The sequence below is a fragment of the Polypterus senegalus genome, chromosome 12, assembly GCF_016835505.1.
Source record: "Polypterus senegalus isolate Bchr_013 chromosome 12, ASM1683550v1, whole genome shotgun sequence".
In the NCBI taxonomy this organism is placed as follows: Eukaryota; Metazoa; Chordata; class Cladistia; order Polypteriformes; family Polypteridae; genus Polypterus; species Polypterus senegalus.
Window position 1 is genome coordinate 108606304 of NC_053165.1, and position 25378 is coordinate 108631681.

Consider the following 25378-nt stretch of genomic DNA (forward strand, 5'->3'; position numbering starts at 1 on the left):
TCCAAACCAAAGCATCACTTTTAAAAGTTACATTTCATAGGACATCGACTCACTGATTGAGACATCAAGCTCAACTGAAAGCAATAGGTCTTCTACAAGGGCACTCGGCTGGGAGCTCCACATTCAAGACGACTGGGCCCACCACTCCAGTGCCACTCGACTCCTGCGGAAGCCGACTGGCAGTACAACAGCCTGGCGCAGGGGTGTATTCAAAGACTGCTACGAGGTTTGTCTTATTTTTTTTTTTTTTTATAACAAAAACAGTTTATTGAGTTATTAACAGCTGTACATCTTTTCAGTGATCACAAAGATTGCTACATACTTTGGTGTAAGCTTTTGAGACAGTAAGACTCTCTTGTCACGCTCGCCCCTGCTCTGCTGCTTTCTGGTAACAAAGCAATTCTTTCAATGCCAGATTTCAAAAGAAGCTCAAAACAAGGAGGACACGCACCAAGGTTTCCCTGTAGTTCAATGAACTGCACTTCTGCTGCCACACAGAATTCATCTCATGCACTGTGCTGCTGTCTGACAGGACTTGGGGTGGGCAGTGGCAAAGAGATTGGATTGGCCCAAAACTGTACACTAGAAGCTCTCAACGCTTGAAAGGCTTGCGACATCAAGGAAAGCAGCCACAGCAGAGCCTGCAGGTTTGTCACGTGTTGCTGGCACACTGGGACCTGATATAATAAGCCTTCCAGTGAAGTGCAACCTTTTTCCCCATTGGATCCTTATGAGTGCCACACAATCCTCCAAACAACAAAATAGTCAAAAGGAGTTTCTCCAAGCTGGCCACAAGAGAAATCTATCTTAGCGCACACAGAAAAAGGGCCTCCACGAAGGAAGCTTTGTTCAGTTGATGAGTATCTGGCATTAGTCCAAGTCTGGTTTCTCTTGAAAAATGCCATCAGCAGGACACACAGAGGTTGCCAGTGCTCCCCATCCCTAATCACAGGTGATGGCAAACTCTCTGGCTCAAGGCCATGGGAAAACTAAAACAGCAGTTTACCAGGATCTGTCCGCAGCTCCCAACACATTCAAAAGGTCTCAGTGTAAAAGAATGCCACTCACTCCTACCCAGCCCACAATAACCCCCCCCAAACCAAGCATAAGGGCCCACCATCTCAGAGACTGCAAAACTAAAAAAAGTTGCCATCCAGTTGGATCCAAGTAGTCCCGGAGTGGTAAAAACCTTACCAATTCCTATCCTCATCACCAGAAGACTGAAGAAGCCAAAGAGAATGGTGGCCGGCTCTTCCATGCCAGGACTCACATTGAGTATACGTGTAAAAATCTTTTATTACTCCATAATTTACATTTTTCACATATTTTCCAAAGCACACTGAGTGTCTTAATCATGAAGCTCCGCTTCAAAAAAAGAAAAAAAAAAAAAAATCACATTAAAGAACTTGTCCTGAAGTAGAAAATATCCAGCAATCCCAATAAGTACTGGTACAGTGCCAAAAGAACGCTTTGTCTGTATTTCTGTCCAGACAGACAAAGGAAACAAATAAAAACAAATTCTTCCGTGATTGGCCCACAATACCAATTGAAAAGAGAAATACACCCCTGTAAAGATCTTCCATGGAAGTAAAGGAGGATTTCTGGTTTAGCAATCCCAGAGTGGTCCATTCATCAGAGAAAATATCCCAGATTCAGTTGGATTTAAAAGGCTCCTGGAAACATCCCAGCCATGAGCAAGAAGGCATCCTGGCAGCAGCTCAGTAAATTACTTCATACACAGTTGCCTTCTTGTCACCAGAACCAGTCACAATGTACTTGTCATCTGCAGAAATGTCACAGCTCAACACGGATGAAGATTCCTTTGACTGGGGGGGGAGGAACAAAATGGGAAATTTAAAATATTGAGGGTAGCAGGGTGGGGTATTTGTAATTCCACTTTGCTGAGTTTGGTACATTCACTTCAAAACACATCTATTAACAACAACTTTATTTAACCAACAGTTCTAGGACATTAGAGACCTTTGAACTTCCCCCCAAAAAAGTAGAAACATTCAGTACTGCAGATCAGCATGAAGTATACAAGACGAGAACCCAGAAGCTCACCTGGAAAATGCTCGCTCCGTATGGCGTCCTCCATGCATTCAGTAAATTGTCTTTCCCAGTACTGACAAACCATTTACCTTTAAAAGTAATAGACAAAAAAAACTTGAAACAATTACAAGATGCCAACACCTCATATCTACAATGTCACAAAAATGATGATGAAGCAGAGTTTTCCTGACTGAGGTTTGCTATGTTTATAAAAGCAAATGTGCAATAAAGGCACTCTCATTAGAGTGCTACTGATAATTTGAGGGCACAATGCTAAATGCTTCAGGGAAACACAAACGCAAGTGACAAGAGACTCACCACAGTAGGCAAACTTGAGGGAGAGCACGCAGCTCTCATGGAGGTGCAGCTGGTATTTATCCGGCTTTGTATGATGTAACACTTCGACGTTGCTGCTTTCCATGCCAACAGCCAGCCATTCCCCAGTTGGACAGTAACCCAGAGAAAAGATCTGAAAACAGAGAGGATAGGAAAACATAAACCACCAAAATGCCAAGACATGCGCTAATCAGATGAGACAAAGAGGATTCAGACCCATTTACCTGGGATGTGAAGTCATGCTGCTGCAGCTGACGGCCTTCTCTCAAATCCCATGAGCGCACAGTATTGTCCAGTCCTCCAGTCCATAACTTTGTGCCATCATGAGATATGTCAATGCAGCTTGCACCATCTGTGTGACCTTGGAACTGTCTGTCAATGAGGAGGAGAAGAACTTGTGTTACATCCCGTCTCTTCAGATCCAACTGAAGTCATCTTAAGGTAACTACCCCTCACCTGACCAGCGTCTGGTTGTGCAAATCCCACACAGCAATGTTCCCATCACTGCAACAGGAAAAGCAGACTTTGGCATCTGGACTGATTGCCAATGCATAGCAGGCTGGTGCAGAAGATGTTAGTTCGGCTTTGATCCGAGGGGTTGGAGACGCTAAGTCCCAGATAGTAAGTGTGCTTGCTTCACCTCCAACAATTAGTGTACGTCCATCTGGGAGTAACTTACAGGAGCGAATGTAATTATCTCTATTCTGGACGGAGAGAAAGAGAGAGACACAGATAAAACAATAAATAGCTCTGCATGGAACATCTACTCATAAGGTTTTTACAGGTCCAATCTGTTACATGTAGCCAGAATAGCTGCAAAAAGATTCAAAGAAACACAGACTATGCATGGGGTCATATGTCAGCATTATATCTAACATGATGGGTTAATGCAGACATACATTTGACTTTATACAGTAAGCCACAGTCAAGGCAACTAAAACCCAGCACTGAAAAATAGATTGGCTTAAGCCAAGCCAAACAGGCTCTTCTAGAATGAAGGACAAATATCACTGGTCAAACAAAACTGAATATTTTGCTCAGACTTCAAACACCTTTGATTTGATTGTGTGTATTTCATGACTAATATTAAATTTAAAACACTGGTCTATTAAAATGATTTATTTAGGGTCACATATCAAGTCAAGATTGAGATTGGACGAAATATCTAAGCTCCAACTAACTTTTAACTCATTGATAAACGTTTCTATATAAACACAGCAGTCCCAGCAATCACTAAAATAAAAACATACTCTTCTCATCAGGCAGGCCTTATCAACGCTAAACACTCCTCCTTTGCCACCCGCTCAATGTGATGTTTATTCAATATCTGAGCTTCCAAAGGTGATTTGTTCCTTTAGATACAGAAAATAACCTTTGTGAGAGGTAAATGAATGTTTGCCACAATCCATTACTTTGAATAGAGACCTAAAAATTATAGTCTGTATTAAACTTTCCTATTCAACTCCTGAAACCTCAGTTCATGCAAAGAATGACTATTTTGCCCTCTATGGCAATAAAAAGACATGTACTGTATGCCCAGTTTAATCCATTATCTGTGCTATTGCTATTGAGCCACTCATTACTAGTTTGCATAAAACTCCAGATGATAAAAAAAGAAAAAAGAAAGAACAGAGTGAAGGCTGGGAGATGGAGAGGAGGTATGTTACTGTATTTCTATTCCAAATTACTTACTTCACCACATGGTACAGATTACTGACCCATGCTGAACACAGAAATTCTAGTTAACTGTATATTTTTGTATAACTGTTCAGTAACTAAGTAATTGTGTATCATTTCTTTGTTAACGCCCTAATTTTAGATGTTACTTTCACTACTCCAAATCAGTTAACATGTCAGATTTCACAATCAATCTTAAATAAACAAAGCTTGAATCCTCTTACTGTATGATTTCTCCAAGTGGTCCAATATGGAGCTTTCAGTGCCATATTTGCTTTTAAAGAATGACTGCCTTTATTTTTGAATAATCAGCACACTGATTATGACTGGGACTTTGAGGATCTGTAGAACAGTACATTATTCTGGAATAGCTTTCAAATTATAAACTATGGAAAGTACCTCCAGTGATTTTTTCCTCTCTGTAGGTTTTCATGTGTACAACTTTACGCAATCAACCTCAGATACAACAAAAACCTGCCGTTTCAAAATTCACAGGGGATGGTACAGATTTCACAGTCATTACTGTCGGTTAGACATTAAACAGGAAATCATGTTCTCCCTAAACAGAAATATGCACGGCTTCAACTTACTTAAAACTAATATATTGATAAAACATCTGTGTCATTCAAACAGACTCCCATCAAATACAACTAAGCTCTGCTCTTTCACGCATTTCATTCACTGCACTACAAATTTTGGCTTTAAAACTCTGTAAACCCTTTGAAAGTGGTGGATAGAATTTATTGACCTACATATTTCCTGCACTTTTGGAAGCCATTGGTGTTTAAATAGACCCCAACACATTTCCACCTCTCTGGATTTTCTCCAGATGAAAGCTCTTTTTTCAAATGTACAGTTTAACGGGATTGCCCGGTTAAATAGATTTTGAGATTGGTCTAACAAAGATTCCTACTTTACCTTCTACTTCACCATGGCTGAACAACAAGTAGCAATATCCATTATAAATAAATAAATAAATAAACAAATAAATAAATAAATAGGCTGTCTTAGATTTGGTATGCTAAACCTCAGTGTACACCATTATATACATTAAGTCCCCAAAGAAATCACTAATACTCCCACCTAATGTCTGTTTTATAATGGAACACACTTATGATTGAAAACGAATTAAAATGGTCTGCGGAAACAAATCCAAGGCTAGGGTATCATTGCTTGGAAGCATGCGCTGATAGCACGCAGAACCTGGTACAAATCAGCTAAACAATAACATTAATCCCCCCTTCATTTTCTTTTCCCACCTCTTCCTCAAGATCCTCACCAGACAATCCAACTGGGAAATTGGACTCTTGCTGCCCGGCTGGCTTATGTCCCAGATCTTGACACACCCTTTGCCACCAGTATAGACGTGCCTTGTTGGATTACTAATGGTAACAGCACAAACCACCTCCCCATGGCTCAACGTGTTGATCTGTCTGGCATGACGAGGGATACCAGGACCAATCAGGGCATCCGGCGGGAAAGGCACAGGCTGCATCTGCCCATCAGCACTGACGTGAAAGGAGTAGGCCCTATGAAACAAAACAGATTTACCACACATTGCAATGATACACATTGTTTTGGGTCACATGAATATATGACAGATTCTGGTATTAGAATATTTACTTTCTCTCATTTGCAGAGCAACTAGGCTCCAAAAGGTCCTCACAGATCAACAACATGAAATTTCAATGTACTATGTACACTTGGCAGTAAAACTGAACTACTGCGCAAGTTTAAAAAGTCAGCCTCACCACCCTTCCACAATCGCTTACTAAGTACCAACTTACGGCTTTCCTCCAGAGATGGATGAGAGGCTGGCTGGAAGCCCAGGGGTCCTCATGTGTGGGTGGGGTTCAAAACCTCCCTGTAAAGAAAGGACGTGCTTGTTATTTGGTGAAGCAGTTCACAAATTTCCCATCCAAATGCACAGATGCTCTTTGAGTCCCATAAATATGCTACAGTTTTAAGTCTGTTGCCATGGAAATCAAGATACTCAGCACGTCTAAAGCTTACCATGGGAGGCCTGGTCCCATATGCCACAGCAGCGGCTGCTGCACTCATTTGTGGGGACATGTTGTGTAGTCCAGCATATACACCTGGGCTGGTTAAAGAGCCATTCATCTCATGATGACTCATCATGGCAAAAGGGGTACCATATGGTCCAGAGATGGAAAGGGGTGTTCGCAGAGTTGAAGCTACAAGAAGAGGTAGAAATTGCTGAACCACCAAAATGAACAATTTTAAGATATGAAAGGACAAAAAAAAATATTGTCAGGAAACTGAAAAAAATGTTATGAATAAAACAAATACTAACTAGTTTAAACCAGATAAAATACTTTTCCTGGATAAATGGTACATGCAAGTATCTGTTAATCTTGTATGCTTTCCACCCTACATGCACACACACACATATAACTGCATCTGTAAGCAGCTATACCTAGAGACTCCATACCAGACGGCTTGCCCAAGATGGGTCGTAGTCCAGGGGTGGAACTGGTTCCAGGGGTAGAAGCATCATTCCGTGGAGTTGGGGTGTTTGATTTAAGGCCTGGTGTTGAAGACTTGTCATTCTAGAAACAGAGTAAATGTGTTAATTGTTCAGTTTCGGCAAGAGATGTTTTTTTGCCCCCACCCCGTAGCAGCAGAAACCTACATGGACCAAGTCTTTGGTCTTGGAAGACGGAGTGCTGCTGGATGATGCGACAGAGGCAGGACTGTTGGGACCATCTTTCTTAATGGACCGACCTTTATCTAACCCATTTTCAGGTGGTGAATGAGCAGGACTAATTCGGGGTGTAGCTGGATCCTGCAAAAGCAGCAGCAGAATCTTAAGAAGTGTCAAATCCACATTTCAAAGTTTGATCAGACAAATCTTGGACAAGAAAACAATTCAGCTACTCCTCAAAAATAAGTCGGCCAAAAGGTCAACAGATGCTTTATCCTAGCAGAACATGGCGTTTTAGGTCACCAACTACACACTGTGGTCTTACCTCATTTGAGACATCCACCACCAAGTCATCACTCTTGTCCCCATCACTGTCCTGAAACAAGATACAAACAACTGGGTATCAAGCAGGATTATGAGCACTCCGCAGTCCAATTTTTACCCAGAGATAAGTTATATGTTTAACTGTATTTCAAGTGTTTTTTTAAAAAACACCGTGTGATGCTATACGCTGGTGGTAATTGGAGTTATTGGAGGCATCTTTCACAGTTTTACACACCAGAAGATATAGGCTTGGTTGTAAACAGCAATGTATGTTATCCTCACTTCCACTTCACTACAATGGGAAAGACAGACCGGCAACCTTACTGCTGACACTTACATATCGACTCAAGTTGTCCTTCTCCTCCACTTTTCTCTTTTTGGGATCAATGCCATAGTCAGAAGAGCCACGGTGTTTCTCACTGACCGTTCGTACACTGTCAGATGGGGAGACAGAGTTATTCTGAAATAAAACAATGTTAAAAACATTAAAGATGGCATAATCAAGTCACAGTTTGAGGATGAAAACAACCATCATTCCGAAGTAAACAACTAGGGTGTAAAGCAAGCCTCTGACTGCAGCATAGACTGGAAAGGCCTACGCTATATTTATAACAAAAACTGAAAGGTTCCTCATTGGTAATGCAGAAGATTAAACCCATTGACACCATTTAGAATGCAAAGTCACAATGAACTGCACCAGAGATGAAGAAAACATCATATACTGAGCCCCTTCTGTGGGAAACATGGTGAATAAGGAAATTATTTTCCTTAAAATCTACTCTTTCCCATTTCCTGCAAAATGCATCCTCATGGGATGCGATACACCTCACTTTAGTGGGATTACTGGAAATACCAGCGCTCACACCATCGCCCGGCAGGATAACAGCTAGACCTTTCTTCTCAGCCACTGAAGCTGAAATAGCAATAGCAGCTCAGAAAAAAAACCACGTCAACCGCTTAGAAGAATCGATCCACTGAGCCCGTCATGGGCACAAAGCCAGCAAAGCTGAATATTTTCTTCATTGCACTTGGCAGGGCTGGCAGGAAAGAAGCAAACAGGTGAAATGGAAGCTGTTGGCTGAACCCCGAAATGAAGGGTCACAAAACAACCAAGGGTAGAGTATATGAATGATTCAGGGCTGTGCCTTCTTTCTGTGCTTTGGACAAATCTTCCCACAACTTCCATAAGAATAAGAAGGGAGAAACAGGCCTGGCAGATCCTCACAAAGCACCCACCTAGGAGCTGGTTCGATAAGAAATGGTCTACAATGAAGTAAACACCAGGAGTTTGATTTCTTCAAACCTGACTGCCCTCATTCAGGAGACTAGCCCAATTGAAATGCAATCTTAAAGCTCTGACAAAATCCTTTGTAAGTCATTTATTAGGTTCAGTTAAATCTTCGCAGAGACAGAAAGTGGAGAGGAAAACAATTCCAGTGGTGCAGCCAGTAATATCAGCCGAGAGAACACATGAGGCATATCCCTGTCCTGAGTCACATTTAATTGTGATGAAATTAAAGAGCTGCTAATCTCTGCCCTCCATCAGCAACCAGATTACGGAGTGCAAAAGCAAGCCAGTTTTCATTCTGGAGAGTGGGATTTAAGGGGAGCACGGGGGAAGATTATTGCAATTAACTGGCTGCTGAACAGATGAAACAAGAAAAAAAGGAAAGAGACATTTTCACGTCTCTGTATCTCTTTATATTACTGACCAAATCTATATCAAACAGGTCAACTGCATGCAAGTGACTGGCTTACAACACAGCCATGTTTGTTTTGTGAGTAGCCCAATAAACACTTACCGTGCTGGACTCCCGCTCTTTGATCAGCAAATGTAGGCAGGAAAAGGGCGAACAAAAAACAAAACAAAAAAAGTCAGTTTTCATGATCTGAATAAGCTTTTTAGATGTATAATATTAACAGTACCCTTAAAGAGATGGTTTATATCTTGTTAACATTAAGAATTTCACAGTGCTGCAAATTTCTGTTACCAGATGTTTTCTATACAATTTTACCCAACTTGGAAGTAACAGTATGTATGATGTACTTATAGATCAGACACTCCTGATGACCCCTATGTTCTCATGTAATTATATTTTGAAGTGTGGCCTACCTGATAGCAATTTGAAATTACACATTCTAGAACATGAATAATGCAGCCAACTTGAAAACACAAATATGCACTCATAAAACAATTATGACAGACAAATGTCAAATTGTTTATTTAAATAACTAACACAGAAATACTTTTATTTTAATGAAGGTTTCAAATAAATACAACATGTAAGAAAGATATTCTCTGAGGGAATATGGCTTGTGATTCAATATTTATACTTATTTTTGTGGGATGCCCCTTGGCCAAAAAAAACCTACCTCGATGGTCTAAATCATGGTGGTTTTTCTCATCCTTCACAGGTAAGTGGGCTTGGCTACCAAGGGCACCCAGGGCAAGAAGACCTGAGCTGGACCCTGTGACAGGTGGCAAGCCTGGGGGCTGGAGGCCTGAAGGATGAGGTGGTAGCTGGACTGGAGGCCCGTGCGCTGCATGTGTAAGATGCTGAGCCTGGAGTTGCTGCTGCTGTGGAGATATAAACCACAACTGGGTTGGTGAGAAGGAGGGAGTCAAAGATTTTCCAGTGGACTGAATGGCTAATTTTTCCCACAATTTCTTTCTTTAAGGACTTATGGGTCTAAAGAAAATTAAAAGGGAAAAAAAAAAACAGCATTAAACCTCTCTTTATAAAGGGAAGTCTGATGACAAATGCAAATTTGACAACAGAGAGTGGTGAATGGAAGCACTAAGTAGGTAGTAGTTGGGGAAGGCACATAGAAAATAGGCAAAGCTTTTGCTGCTGTGGCAAATGGTTAAGAGTGAGAAATGCCTGACTGTGTACATTGGTTCAGGTGTGTCCCAGAATTGTACTACTGGATGGCAGAATGGATTCTAACCTTGCTATTTAATGATCTTATACATGAAGATGATAGGTTAATTTTAAAAATTAATAACCTCTTGACAGCTGGACTGGTAAATGACATGATACACAATAATGTGTATGTTTGACCATCTTCAATTCAAAAAGACCAGAGTGAAGTTTGTTCACTCAATACACCTTAGGTAATCTCAATGACTAGATTTAGTAAGGATTGTGGAGGATGTCGAGAGGTTTAATTATAAAGCAAGAGCCCAAATTCATTTTTTTTTTCAGGCTTTTATGAAAAAGACCCATCCATCACTTCTCCCGCCTTAGTTTCTAATGAGTCTTCTGTCCTTGAACATCTATTAAAGTGATTTAAATAATTAATTTCATTTCACCAGGGAGAAAACTGATTCTTTCAGACAACACTACACACACACAAAGGAAAAAAAAAAAAAAAAAAAGGAGTCCGGCAGTACCCGGTAAAACCGAAAACATTTCACTTAGCATCCTGCTTTAAAATAAAAAAAGAGAGGATGCCTCCTGGAATGGTATAGTGACCATCAATAAAACACCAGTAAAGATCTGAGAAACTTAACACATTTAAAAAAATTACTAATAAAAAAATTAAATAGTAGATGCTACATTAACAGTACAAACAAAGATGTATTTTCAGCTTTTGACAGATCCCATTCTATGTATGTTTTCATTGGCATAATGCATGTCAGGACCGATGCTTGGTTACAACATTGAAACTGTACTAGAAGACATGCATCTCATTAACCCTGTAATTGCATGTACATACTCCTTAATGTGGATAGAATACTGCATTATACTCTAAGTTGAATTTCATAAAACTGGGGCAAAAACAAAGTCCATAAAATTTTATCTAACCAAATCAGCAAAAATACAAGCAGCTGGAAGCTCTTCGTGTGTACCTTTTAAGGGTACAAATATATTGTTTCTCATAAATGTAGGTCAACAAGTCACTGCACGGGCTCTTGCAACAGAAAATTATAATGTATTGTTGGGAAACCCAAACACTAATGTGAATACTAAAGCTAAGTGATGCTAAAACAAAAAAAAGGAAAAACTCTTTCTTAACAGCTAAACAGCTAATAGCTACTATAGACAAGTAGTTGAGAGAAAATAGCAAATGGTCAGCCAGACCAGGAGGTATTTTGTTTTAGTTGTGCATTGCACATGGAAATTATTATACTGGCCTGAATATTTACTTGAAGGATTTATGGAAAGAAATGGCAGAGCACATCTCTCCACTACACTGGTCACCTATGTCATTTAGAATTGACTTTAAAATACTGCTTATGGTTTACAAAGCCTTAAATAATCTCACTCCATCTTATATTTCGGAATGTCTTACATCTTACACTCCAAATCGTAACCTTAGCTCTTCAAATGCGTGTCTGCTTAAAATTGATGGATTAAAGGCCAGAAGTCCACATAACCATCATCATCAAGTTCTTCCATGAGAACCCTGAATACAATGAGGACTGATGGAGGTCATTTATGTTAGATAGAATACCTAGAGGGAGCTGGGCGGATTTGTTGCCTGGAACCCCTGCAGGTTTAATTTTTTTTTTTGTCCAGCTGTCTGGAGTTTTTTTTTTCTGTCCTCCTTGGCCATCGGACGTTCTCTAATGTTAATTAGTGTTCCCTAATTCTATTTTCTTATTTATTTTGTCTTTTTTCTCTTTCTTCATCATGTAAAGCACTTTAAGCTACATCATTTGTATGAAAATGTGCTATATAAATAAATGTTTTACAAATACAGACATTTTGCTCCATTGAAGAATATTCAGTTGTATCATTTCATGGGAGTTTGTGAGGAGGAGAGAGAAAAAAAAAAAAAAAGAGAGAGTAGTGCGGTTCTTGTAAAATATTCAAAAGAAATACTCTGTTAATCAAAAGGAATCATTACTTATTTAAAAGAGAGTTTCTGTCCACAAATTCCAAGTACTTTTAAGAAATATGTAAATGAGAATGTGTTAATAAAAGCCATGGCACATCCTTCAAAACCTACAAATGCAACTAAACAGTTCCCGTGGTTACTGATCAATCATTCACATTTGCCCTGAGGAATTGTTGCCCGTTCTACCTCAAACTAGGCTTCAATGGCAACAGAACTGTTCCTGAATAAACACTGTGCTTCAGGTCTTGTGCCTTTTCTACGGAGTTAAGATCTAGTCTTTGTCCAAAATAAACTATTTCATTCCTCTTTATTTTTTCAGTTCCATAGAACTTTTTAAAGGATCATTGTTATGCTGGCAGACTGATTTTCAGGGGCACTTTAAACTCAGAGGACATAGTTATTCTCCAGGAAGCGTGGTGCAGTGGTTAAGACTTTGGACTTCAAACCCTGAGGTTGTGGGCTCAGATCCTGCTACAGCTACTGTGTGACCAGGTCACTTCACCTGCCTGTGCTCCAACTGGAAAATCAAAAAGGAATGTAACTAATTGTATTGTAATTCACCTTACATAAAGGCGTAAGCCAAGTAAGTAAACGTAACGAGTATACAAAATATTTTGTGTCACAAAGGGGATAAGGATGTTTTGGTGGCAGGTCTATGCTGGTTTTAGCAGAGTCAGCAAAAATTGATTTTGCATGTAAAAGACCATCCAGATCATGCTTTGAAAACCTAATACGGGCAGTGGCATTCTAAGTTGGACAGCAAAGAATTCTTCTTCCTGCTACCTTTCAATGTATGCATGTTCATATTATGTTGCACTGTTGACATACAAACAGGCATATTAACCACAGCAAGAGAGGTCTGGGTGATCATTAGGATTATTTTCAGTATACTATGAGTTATATTAATTCTTCTGAAAAATAAAGATATACATACAAAGCTAGCTTTTTATATTCAAATGTCTTCTCTTTTGTAGGCTGATTCAGTGCATGCTTATAAAGTGCACTTCCACGTAATGGTCCACCATGTTACAAAATATGACAAATAGACTATTCACAAATAAATAGTGTGGTACATAAAAACACCATGATGAATTCCTAAATGTTTTATGTGGTTCTTTAGTCATCTCCAAACTGAAGAATACTTAACAATATTCTTCATGTGCTCATTTGAGGTCACTTAATAGTGTGGTATTGATGTAAAACACTAAACCCTAAAGTTAACAGACAAATACACAAATTAAGCTCCTTACTTTGAGAATGTAAAGTTTCTCCCAGCCTTCAGTCTCATGATGGACTCTTTAATTGGTGGTAGCCAGTTGTTAGGCATTCTCTTTATGCTGTCTGAGCTAAACAAACATTTATTTATGTATCTCCTTTTGTATTGCTCAAGTTAATTCTTCTAAACACTACTTACAATGTGTCGATACAAACGTATTTTGGAAAACACTAGTAATGATCCGTGTTTCATACCAAAATATAGCATTCGAGTGCAGTAAGGTTTCACAGATTTCAAGCTAAATTTTGCCAACTCTAGAAAGAGATGCCAGCCGGATCAATTCTAGCAGAGCTCGACTGTTTTGCATCCCTTGGTGAATGACTAATCAAATAAGCACACTTTTTGCTTGTAACAGCAAACACCCTATTATACTTATGTCATGGAGGTAAGAATTTCACTGTACTTTGTACGCATGACCCTACAGACCTGTGCTACTGCATGGTTACAAATCACTACTAAACATGCCTTTATTTAACATTACAAGACACAAGACAGGATACACGCCGATATTTGATTTGGTTTTTTTTTTTTAATTATTCCACTGCATTCCTGTGTTAATCAGGTAAGAATGCATACAGCTCACCAGGTAGCAAGTGATGCTTCTTACAAACTGCAGATTCTGCTCTCAGACCATTTGCCACCAGGGTTCTTAATTGAGCCAGACAAAATTTGAACCCAACTTTCCTCTATTTAATCTCTCTTTACTGGCCCGTTTTCAGCCTCATTTTGCTGCATCTCAATCCAATCCAAAAACAACCTATAGATCTTGTTTACTGGCCTTCTCTACTTCTTATGCTCCTCCACTGTCCTCACCATAGTGCACTAGTCTCAGTTATTTCACTGAGCAACAGTCTTCACACACTTCCAGTCAAAATATACCTTGTCAGCTATGTTTACTTATCCCTCACTGCGCCTTTCATTTTTTAACCAACAAAATGTGGTCACCTCCTACCAGCCTCCCCTATTCTGCCAGTAAATTGCTTTCTCTCAACTGTCTTTTTCTCTTTAACTCATACTGGTGACAACATCCCCAAAAAGCCCAAGCCGTGCAATATAACTAAGAGCATTTGCAAATTTGCCATCATGGAGAACACAGTGAGTCACTTAAAGTGCAGCTCTTTAAAATGCAAGAGGAACAGAACACTTACACTGAAGTCAATTAACTGAACATAATGGCAGCCATCAAAATCCCACTCAGCAGCATCTGAACGCAACACATTAGAGCAGTGTTAAGAGATTTAACACAAAAAGCAGCACATCAAGCCAGGAAGCACAATTATGCACACAGCCTGCTGCCACCTTGTCACTGTGGCTTGGGAGAGAACAGAGAAGAAAATAAACCAAAACCCAAAGAACACCACACAACACCCTGTGCTCCAGATGTATGCAATTAACAGTCTGCCAGACCATAAATAAAAAAGTGGCAGTTTGTGAGAGATTTCATTTTTTTTCCCTCACTTCCCATTCACATTAATGGTATTCCTTCTGTTGAAACAAAAGATCATCTGAGATTCCACTGCAGAATTTGTGTGAGGTCCAGATGACACAGCCTGGTAAGTACTAATAGCCTGAATTATACTTAAACCAAAGTACTCAAAGTTCCTTTAGAACAAACAAAAAAAAAAAAAAACCTCTGCAACCAAGTAGCTCAATACCTTCCCATTTTCAGTAGCACTTTAGTCAGGTAAAATTTTTCATTCTCAAAGACCTTCTATACCAAAATCACATTGAAATTACATCAAACACAGAGCTAAATGTCTCTCAGATATGTAGTATCAAGAGTCATACTTTCAACTAGAAATCCAGTAGACAGTAAAGACAACATTCAAAATGAGGAAAAAGGTAAAGTAACATGGACATTTTTGAGCGGAATGGCAAAGCCAGGGTTGGATTTTCACTAAGAAAATATTAATGCTGGTGAGTGTACAGGTGCTTTACAGCCTGTAGCCTACATACATTACAGTCATGAAAAAACACTGTTTCCTTTCAATTTCCGAAATCTTCTTGGTGGTCTCCTATTCAATTACTGAGACAAAGGACCATATGACTGCCATAAAGAGACTCATTATGAAATCAATCTGCCTTCAGCCTCCTGGTTGCACTAATCCGTTCACCAAAAACTGCTGAAACAACTAGGCTACCCAGCTTCACCTACCCTCCCTTCAGACATGGGCTACAGACTGCCTTTGCGGATTCCCTTATTAACGCTGAATGTGTAATGCTCTACCCTCCCCCTCTCTATAGGGGGTCCTGGGAGAGAAAATGAGCAGACTCTGATCTTTGGCCATTGCCTTGTTGAGAAACAAAGCCACCTTCCCACCCTTGAAAGGTTTCCTTGCCTTGCCGCTGTTACCAATGTGCGCTCAGGCAGCGGCCTGGCAGCTGAGCTACTCTGTGATTGACTGTAATTCCTGCCTTGTGAGCGAGTCTCATCACGCAAGACAGCTGAATGGCCGCCCGCTCAATGACAGACCGCGTCGGCACTTGCATTCAGGCAGATTTGAGGAAGCAATTACCTTGAAAATGGGGGTCACAGTCCTGCTCATTTGTTTTAATTGAATTCCAATATCTGCCTCTGGCTGTCGTGACCCTGAGCCAAAGCTGCCTAACAACCACGCAGAAGAAGCCAATCAAAGTACAAGCCCTTTTCTTTTTTTCCTACATGGCCCTCAATGACTTCTTTTGGGAGAAGCAAGAAGACTCATATAGGCTATCAACCATTGAGCTCTCTTGCAAGCTAGGAACAGAACAATTACATCTGGAGAGGGAATGAAGATTTAAAAAAACAAAACAAAAAAAAAAACACATGAATGAAAGTTAGGGGGACACCATGGAGGACTCAAGAAAGTTGTAGTGAAGGGGATAAAACAATAGAAATTGTGAAATACAAAAAAAGCACTCTGCAACACTGAATCCAGGACACAAATACAATAATTTAAAAAAGCAATACATCACAAAAACTATGCAACTGCTATTCTGCACTTAACAGAAATATTAAAGTAGACAAACCTTCCTTTGCAGTGACTCAGGTCACTATTTACAGTAACCTCCAAACCTGAAAGGAATGGTCAACCTGGACATCGGCAACTTGGGTTATGGGTCACACCCTAGTGAGATAATGATAGCCATTCTACACAACTAATTAAAAGGGATAAGGCTGCTTGCCTCACTTCATTTTGGCTGTAAAACTGAAGTATCCTGTATACCCAGCCAGAGAGTAAGGCAGTATCAGGACTAGCAAGCAAGTCCCTCACAGCAAACACCTCACAAATACAAGTCAAAAGGAGCACTGTGCAATATATGCTCAAGCAGAAACATCAGGGCAAGTCAAACCCAAGTAAACATAATGAGAAAACAGGGAGGACAAAATGAGACTGGACCAAATGGTAGTAATGAAGGCAAGTGATACATGCAACAAAGAAAAACAGCAATCCCAGTGTCTTTCTGGTAATGTCCTCTGCTAGAAAACATGTCCCCAACTACTTAAAAAAAAAAAAAAAAGATAGGAATAAAAGGGGTATACACACGGTGAGAGGCAGATTGGGAAGTCCACGTACCCCGATGATGGCATTCAGCTCAGTCATTGTCACTTGCTTGGCACGTTCAACAGCCTGGGCCACCTGCTGTTGGTGCTAAGGAAGGGGAAAAAAAATAATTAAAATGGCAGTTAAAAGAATTAAAGGGGGGCATCCGACATGTAAATGGGCAAATAAACAAATTCTTCACTCTGTCAGCTTAGTGGTGCAACACAAATGGGTAGAGGCATGCAACTAATTAGCAAACAAGAGCAAAGGAGTGAATCCAGGGTTGCAGCTGATTACACAACTAATTATTTGATTAATTGAACAAATTTAAGTCTTCTGTACAACAATAACCATTTTCCATTTTGAATGCACATTGAACATAAAAGTCATTAATTGGAGAAAGGCAGTGCTGGCCTGACCAAACAATCAGCACAATGCCAATTTTGTACTATTGCACCGCCAATCTGGGCCACTTATCCCACTGTCCCTTTTGAAACAATCCCACACCAACAGCCCACAAGAAAACCGAGAACTAAAAGACTTACCTCTTGTGACAGAAATGGCATGATCTGAGCTAAAATTGCATTGAGCCGCTTTGCAATCTCCGTCTAATAGGCAAAAGAGAACAGGAGAAAATTAGCTCACTGGACATCACTGATACAGCACTCAGATTAGTTTAGTGAGGAGCATGATACAGGAAGCAGGAAACGCAAGCCAATTCCAGCTGACCCTTCAAAGATTTGGAAAAAGAACCCTCTAAACACTGGTCTAGACAGAAAGATTATGAACACCACTAGCACTAGAAAGGCCAGTTATGCCGCCTTTGAGGACAGAGGCAAGCTACTCATATTCAGAATGCTAGACTAATTCTGGACAGGCAACTATGCTAGAGGCCACCACTTGACCTCAAGGCATGAAATTCTGTCAGTCCCTAAAGCAGAGCCCAATAAAGAGGGAGGGGGAGAAAAAAAAATCTCAATCCATCTAACCCTTTCAGGTTGCCAAGGCAACTCCGCCAGTCCCATCACGCTCCCATCATTATGGAAATTGGGCCTCTGCTTGACCGTAACAGGCTAGAAAATCATATTATGTGCACAGAGGCAGATCATTAAATTGAATTTTCAGGCTGTCGATCAGATCAGCTCCACAAATTAATGGTGTTTACAGGGCACGGCTAGCAGGGCTGGCAAGCTCACCACCCCAGGCAAGGAGGCCAGCTGTGCCTGAGAGAGAGAGAGAGAGAGAGAGAGAGAGCGAGCGAGCGTGATGCCGTGAGACATGTCTCCGCCTGCCGATCTGTCTTGCTGCAAGAAGCAGCAGTTTAAAACTCAAAGGCTATTTAGCTGGTCATCTCATTCAGGGTCATGAGCAAGTGTACAGAGACTGGACAATTTGTAGACAGAGGTGGTGAGCCTGAAAGACAAATGTACTTGGACAATACAAAAAGCAAAAGGCATGTATTCAGAGATTAGCCATAATGTCTTGGCTGAAGAAAAGGACAAGTAAGGCAGGTCCACTGTATTTCTGTGAAGCCAAACATGAAAGGCAGTCAACCCTCGGGGCACATAATATTTCCGAATAATCACTAGTAATTTGTTTTGCTACTGCTTTGCTAGCAAAAAAAAAAAACACTCCGTTTTGACTTCCTCTTTTCACGTGGTTACCAATTGCGGACAACATAGTGTAATAACAAGTGCAGATTGAGTTGGCACTAGAAAATATGATCTGTCGCTTTAAGCAAATGTAAACATGCCCACGAGCACTCTGGGTGTAATTATAGGCACTCAGAGTGGCACAGTGATGCTTTACAAGCGCTCTCGACCTGCTTGTCAGCCATACACCGACAACCCATTTCTGCTGGCATCAGAAAGTGGAGAGGGATGCTAATGAGGATTAAATGGACAACAGAACAGCTAGTAACTGAAGCCCAAATGGAACCAATCAGCTTACAGTCACCTAGGTCAGGGAACTGTTAAGTAGTGTCCAGCAGTTGTGCATCAAAATGACTGCTTGGAATCTTCATGTCCATGTAACGAACTCGAAATAGCACAGATCTGAATGGGAACCAACACAAGGCAAATACAGTATTATAATCTGGGGGGTTTCTGGGGTTGCACATACTCAGAACCATCCTGACAATGCAGATTAAGATTACGATTACCTATGGCAGAATTAACAACTTGAAAAACATCCTGGAGCAGCAAACATGACAGCTACAGCATCAATGATGGGGTGATAATTAGCCAACAACTGAACTTAACCGTGGGGGTGTAATAAAAACCCTAACGTACTGTAATTCACCTCAAGATATATGCAGGAAGGAATGCCTTACATGTCTAATTTTTTATCGCCGGGGACATAACTACTAGCAGACCCTACCACAAGAGAGTCACCAGACAGTTTACACCTTTTTTTTGGCAGTCTACCTTGGCCAATTTCTCCTACCACTTAGTGTGAGAAGGGACAGCAGGCGTGTGCAGGTTCAAGAATGAATTCCTGTTCTACGTGCCCTGCCCGCAGGGAAACCGACTTGCAAGACTTCTTACCTTATCAAAAGGACGCATCACATTCCTGATGAAGCCTCAGGAAATTCTGCCTGCATTCTTCACAGCAGAGCATAAAACCATGCAACCCAAACAAAAGGGGAACAATACAGTTGCAAACAGCGACGCATCACACTGCAAGCGTCAAAGGTTAGTAGCCACGATAAAGACTAAAGATGTGGATAACAACAGGCAAGAAGCAACATTAAGAACCAGTCAGGTTTCTTAACTGAGGGTGCATAACACGAATAGGTACCACCAACACAGCATTGATCAGAGTCAGCCATTACTTGAGGCCCCCAAAAGGTTACATTTCCCTCCCCAAACTATCCCTCACACCTAGATGCAATATGAAAAAAACAGTACTGCATTAAGCTTCAGTGTTTTAACCTATCATCCATATCCCATCCCCACCCATTTACTTACCTGCTTATGCATTTCAATGTTAAGCCCATAGGACATTTCATAGTACTAAAAAAGAAAAGACAAACAAGTCAGCTCAGACTTTAAGGGACAAATGACTGGATGCCTTCTGTTTCACTGCCTCAATGGCTGCATAAAAGCAGGAGCAGAAAGCGGAGGTGTCATAAGACAAACCTCAAACCTTCTGTACAAAGACTTTATACAGAAAGAGAGTCTCTCAAAATGAAATGCTCCCACCCAAAATAAAATAGCATCCAGGGGCCAACACCCAGAGTTATCCTCATTATACCCACTCTATGAACCTACAGCACTTTTGAGCACCTTTAAATGACTTAAATTCCTAATATATGAGAATTTTTAGCAAGCCTATTCCTTACCCACCTTGTTGTTCAACTCACCATAACATAGTGACGCTGCATCTCTGTTTTCTCATTAGCCAACTTGTCGTACTCAACCTTGAGACTGAAAGAGAGAAGAGGTTTTTCAGTTGACACTTGATAATATGTACTCACATTCAAACTCTAACACCAGGTGTTACAGCAACTCTTAATATATGATGGGTCTTGTACACTGAAAAGAAGCAGATGTGCGACTTTGTGCTACAGTGTCACTCTGCTCCAGAACTACAAACAGCCAGCTTACCATATCATATCATAAATGCCCCCAACCTCCTACACACTGGCTGCCAACTCGAAAAACAGGAACACCAATTGCACCTTTAGCCCAGGGCCAAAAGCAAATCCATTCTCTACTCAAGATGACAAGGCCTCCACTGTGGGGGTGGAAAGCACCTCCACTGAAAACTTCATCAGGTCTTTCTAAGGCACAGAGGTGTGATCACCAGCACCAATCAGGGCAGGAAGGAAAGAACAGCCTTGCAGTTTGCCCCTGGGCTCATTCAGCTGTAATTACTATTAATTTTGGCATGACAGACAGTTCTATCTGTTTGTAAACAAGAGATATAAGGGCTGACTGGCAGGATTGGGCGCACATTAGCAAACATCCTAGACAGGCAGCAAGCGGAACTGTGGCTTCGTTTCATAAGTCACGCAACCAAGCCCAACATACAAAAACACCCAGTGAAAGGAAGTACGAACCACAGTAATGTACCGACAGCTTAAAAAAAAAAAAATTAACACAGGGCATGTGCAAGAGGGCTGGGGAAACTAACTCCGGGCACAACACAGTGCACTGTGAAAAGACTTCCACACACGCTGGGTATCAAGCATCACAAACCAATTCATTCGAGCAGCTCTGGGATAAACGATGCGCCCAAAGCCCAAGTACGCTCACACCTTATCCAAATGCCGTGCACGAATATAGTAAGTGCAGGCGCGATGGCAAACACACACACTCAAACAAGGGCAATAGCACAAATAACCCAAATATTACACCCCGCACACTCGATCAGGCCCCGCCCCATTCACCCGCAAACCCAAACAGGTCTCCGCCCTGTGCACCCGTAAAACACTTCACGCCACGGTAAGCCCTTCTGGGACCACTCACCTGTGATACTGCGCTTGAAGAAACTGAAATTCGTCTTTAATTCTATCGCACGACTCCGCTACTGTAAATTTGAATCCGGGTTGTCCGGGCTGATGAGGGGCCTGGAAGAGACAAAGATGCGATGAGGGGGCCACTCATTGGTAACGTGAGAGCTACAGGTGCAGGAACTCCACAGGCAGACGGACCAACAACCCAAATACTCGAGGAACGGCGCCCCCTGCTACTCACCGGGTGCCGACCCTGTGGGTACATCTTCAGACCCGCGTCCTTTATATAATTTCCTTTTGCTTCGTTTCTACAATTTTCGCACACCGCTAGAGAGACTTGAAGAAACAATCCAAGGGGGTTGCTTCCCGAACGAGTCTTGGCGGCTCCTAGCGGAGCTCGCGGTGCTATACGAGCGGGGACACCTCATCCGGGGCGAGGAAGATAAAGTCTGAGACTCGCGGTGCGACTCCCATCAATCCAGACTAGAATCACTTCGCTTCTCCACAGACTCAATCAGACGAGAACCGGGGAGTCGGCTCTCGTTAGAAAGTTTAAAGCCGCGACGGGCTCCTCAGCTACACTTCGCTCCGCCGTGCGTTCCTTCTCCTTCCCTCTGCTCCGCTGACACGAGGTCCGAGCTGCCGCGAGAGCGGCGCACGGCGGGGTTCGTCTAGCTTGGCCAATGGCCGTGCGCCAGCCCCACGTGGGGGCGGCTTGTCTTCACATTCGATTGGCTGTACTTTTGATCACGTCATCAGCACCATCTTGGGTCCAAACTGGAAACCTGCGAGTGCGCGCGTACGATTTGCGCTTTTAGAGCGGGGCGAGAAAATCCGTTTGATAAAAAAAAAGTCGAACCCCCCCACCCACGATCGGAAACGAGAGGTGCGGGGAGATTTATATTTGAGGTAAAAGGTGACCCATCTTTTAGTTCTTAGAACAGGTCACCACAGGCTGTGTGATCCAAAGGACGGTTCACCTCCCGCATACAGGAGGGAATCCAGAACTCATCGCTGTGGTGATGCTGCCAGGCGATCGTGCGGCCGCAGGCTCTTAAAGGGGGCAAATAAACAAGGAAGATGCGTCTCAGCCCCGCCCCCAGAGCATGGGCTTTATGTTTTGCTCATCCATCTGAAAAGTAATGCATTGCTGTTTTGATGCTATGGCGGTTCCCTTCGTCTTTTTTCTGCACACTTGTGATGGATGTGTATATATTATAGACACACACACTCCCCCCCCCTCGCTTTGCCTTTATCTCACGGTTTGGACACAACATGGCCTCCCCAAATAGGCAAGTCACGTGGCGAGGTGGCGCACGTGGGGCCCTCGTTGGCGCTATCCAATCGCCACTAACTCTTGTAGCTTACTCTCACTCCATTGGCTGGCATTTCCCGGAGCTGTCACTCAGTGCTCCCGGTTGTCAATCAAAACCACGCGGGGTAGCGCTGACAAATGCCTCCGCTCCTCAGCCTCCTGCTTGCAAATACTGCCTGGAATGGCTGCTTAATTAGCTTTGAATGGCTTTTCCTTCCAGCTCAAACAATCTGTCACTACCATGTGGTAAAGAGAGCCATGCATAAAACAAAGGGAAAGAGGCGAAAAAAGCAGGCCGGGGCTAAATATCAGTTTAATTTTTTTTTTGTGGTGTTCAAGGAATACACTTTTATTACCACAAAACAACGGCTTTAATTCTATTGGCGGAGATTCATTTTATCTGACGGGGCTTTATGGGGGGGAAAAATAACAGACTCAAAAGCACCACAGCGGTCCGGCGGCTGCTGAGTCTTCCTCTTGTTCCCAAAGATTTTTTTTTTTAACAAACCCGTAACCTTCGCCATCCGGATTTAAGAGGCCTCTTTGGTGTTGATTTATTGAAGAAAAAGGTGTTTACGACGGGAAGGGCGTTTGATTCCTTTGAAGAGCGCCTCCCCTGAAAAACACACACACACACATAACACAATGGGCAAGAAAAGCTGCGATACCGTAGGTGTGTTTATAAGATGGGTTCGTGCTAGTCTGCAGATCATCCTTTTAGCACCCCCGGCTCTCCCTCGACTCTGCGTGCTGCCCTTTCAACCCGAGACCAATATGCAGAGAGCCGTAAAACGGGATCATAAATAAATAAAAGGCCACAAGAAGCCGGGCAATCTGTGGGCTTTGTGATGTGAATCTCCCGCAGAGCCACTGCCTCGGGCTACTTAGTGGTCAGGTGGACAGTGTTGTCCTAAAGTGCATTGCACTTTTATCTGATTTGGGATCGATCAATAAGTTGGCCTCTATTATACTGAGCGCCGTTCATCATGCACACATCACGCCACTGATTTACAGCAATAGGCTGATGGACTGCGTTCCCTTTTCTTTCACGTATCTAAGCTGATGTCGACTGTCTGTGCTTGCGTGGTGTGTGCACTGCTCGTCACCGGTCTGAGTGACTTTATGAGAACTGTGCGATATATGGACTGCCCCCTTTTCCCCCAACCCGTCTACCTGCTGTTTTGCAGAGTACACAAAGCATACAGTTTAAAGCGCCCGGCTTGACCGTAACCGAGAGGTAAGGCGCACCACGCTGTTCGAGTTAACTGTGCTTGTGTGTGGCTTACGGGATCTGCCTTATCGTGTTGAACCCTGCTGCCTGTCTGCTCTCGGGGGCTTCTGCTTTGCGTAGCTCCATTGATTTTGTTTTTATTCTTCAACTGCTGTTCTTCAAGAAAGGAAAAAAAAAGTCGGCGGTTTCAAGCCTTATCTTTACGGCGGAGCTTAATAAACAAGTGAATTCCGCTTGAACTTTGGGAGTCATTTATAGTCTCAAATCTGTACAGTTGTACATTAAACATCGAGGCCCTTGACAATTATTTTTAACACAGTTCAAACACCTCTCTCGTTCTAATTGGATACTTTTCCACTGTTTATATTGCGAGGAGTGCCGGGGTCACCGGCTACCAGAGGGGTCGCTTCTGATTGGTCGCCTGCTCGAGATCCTTGGCAACGTCCCCACGTGGGAGCGGGCAGGCGGCCCGGCGGGATCGAAGTCCCGGAGCAGAGTCCCTCGAGCGGAGGTGCGTGCGTGTCGCGACAGTCGCCCGACCCGGCAAAGAGCTGCTCTTATCGGTTGAAATGACTTCGAGAAGTAAAAGAGCGGGTTATCGACCGTGATTACAACTCCAGACCCTTATCACGTCGTCTCATCACCGATCGGAAGGAAGAAGGACAGCTAGACAATGGAGTTGAAGAAGCGAGCAGATTTCATGAAAATGGGTGTCCCGTGCAGGGCTTGTTCTTGCTTTTTAGATTAGTCTTCGCCACCTCCAGTCCTTGGGGGGGAAAAATGGGAAAGTACATGGGGTGGTTTAGAGGTGGAAATTTTATTTACGGAGTTCGTTATATGCTCACAGTGTGTGTGGTTTTAATGATCAATGGAAGATTAAAGCAGCTTTTAAGATACTTTCATCCCCATTGAAGCGGTAACTTTTACAGCTTTCACTGATATTAAAATGCAGGTCCACCCACCCGCTCACGATCTGAACCGGCTTTTTCATGATAATATCAGGAATGGCACTGGTGTCCAAGTTCTGGAAACAAAATTGGCCGTGAGGCCAGATTATGGCAAGCTATGGAATCATTTGTTTTACACACTTAAACATATTGGTTTTGTAGTGACCACTTTACTGGGTCCTGCAACCCAACTCCATAAAATCATTGCTTGACAAAGAACCATTTTTGCAGCCATACCATCTGCACTTTAGAAGAGGTAATGTAACTGAATTGAAGCAAATTTGGGCCCTGCTAGTTCTTGGATGGGAGACCAACCAGAAATGCCATCCTTCATATGAGACATAAAACCGAGGTCCTGACTCTCTATGGATTTAAAAGATTCCTGAGCATCCTTTGGAAGAAGTAGGGTGTACCTCAATGTCCTGGTGAAATTACCCACCACAACCTGGTCATTCTGACCCCTAATCATCCCCTGTCTCTAACTGGCTATCACCACTTAGTAGCTAATTGGCACAAGAATGGCTGCCATCGCATCATCCAGGTGAAGGTTACACTTTGATGGTGGTGGTTAGAGTTCTCCCCATTAAAGCACTTTCACAAGGTTAGAAAAGCACTATATAAGTGTAATTAATTATTATTATTATTAATATTATTATTATTATTATATTCTTTCCAGGATGTGATCCTTGCATATGAAATTGGTTCTTTGGGAAATCTTTAATGAATA

At 42.1% G+C, this 25378-nt stretch overlaps 1 protein-coding gene across 4 annotated transcripts; it reads right to left on the bottom strand.

Moving 5' to 3' along the window:
* Positions 1–272: 272 nt before the first annotated feature.
* On the bottom strand, positions 273–22295 carry tle3a (TLE family member 3, transcriptional corepressor a). 4 transcript variants are annotated; one of them, XM_039773225.1, is made up of 20 exons: positions 21400–22295; positions 21172–21272; positions 20064–20127; positions 19669–19713; positions 17245–17307; positions 16733–16807; positions 9428–9632; positions 8857–8873; positions 7392–7514; positions 7056–7106; positions 6719–6871; positions 6518–6635; positions 6079–6260; positions 5853–5929; positions 5345–5594; positions 2845–3092; positions 2613–2760; positions 2371–2521; positions 2065–2141; positions 273–1826 (listed from the first exon to the last, which is right to left on the bottom strand). In XM_039773225.1, the coding sequence occupies exons 1-20, from the start codon at positions 21421–21423 to the stop codon at positions 1719–1721; spliced, it is 2280 nt and encodes a 759-aa protein (XP_039629159.1). In that variant the 5' UTR covers positions 21424–22295; the 3' UTR covers positions 273–1718. The 4 variants fall into 4 exon arrangements, with proteins under 4 accessions (XP_039629159.1, XP_039629157.1, XP_039629158.1 ...); XM_039773223.1 differs by having other exon boundaries at positions 16703–16807; positions 21400–22293; XM_039773224.1 differs by having other exon boundaries at positions 6503–6635; positions 21400–22292.
* Positions 22296–25378: the final 3083 nt, after the last annotated feature.

Bases quoted from the DNA above. Each gene is read 5' to 3' on its own strand.
- tle3a (XM_039773222.1), bottom strand. From the start codon at position 21,423: ATGTACCCACAGGGTCGGCACCCG. The intron at 9,633-16,702 runs GTGTGTATACCC...ATATCTCCACAG, and splicing joins TTCCCAATCTGCCTCTCACC to CAGCAGCAACTCCAGGCTCA. The intron at 1,827-2,064 runs GTGAGCTTCTGG...CTCCCCCCCCAG, and splicing joins ACGGAGCGAGCATTTTCCAG to TCAAAGGAATCTTCATCCGT.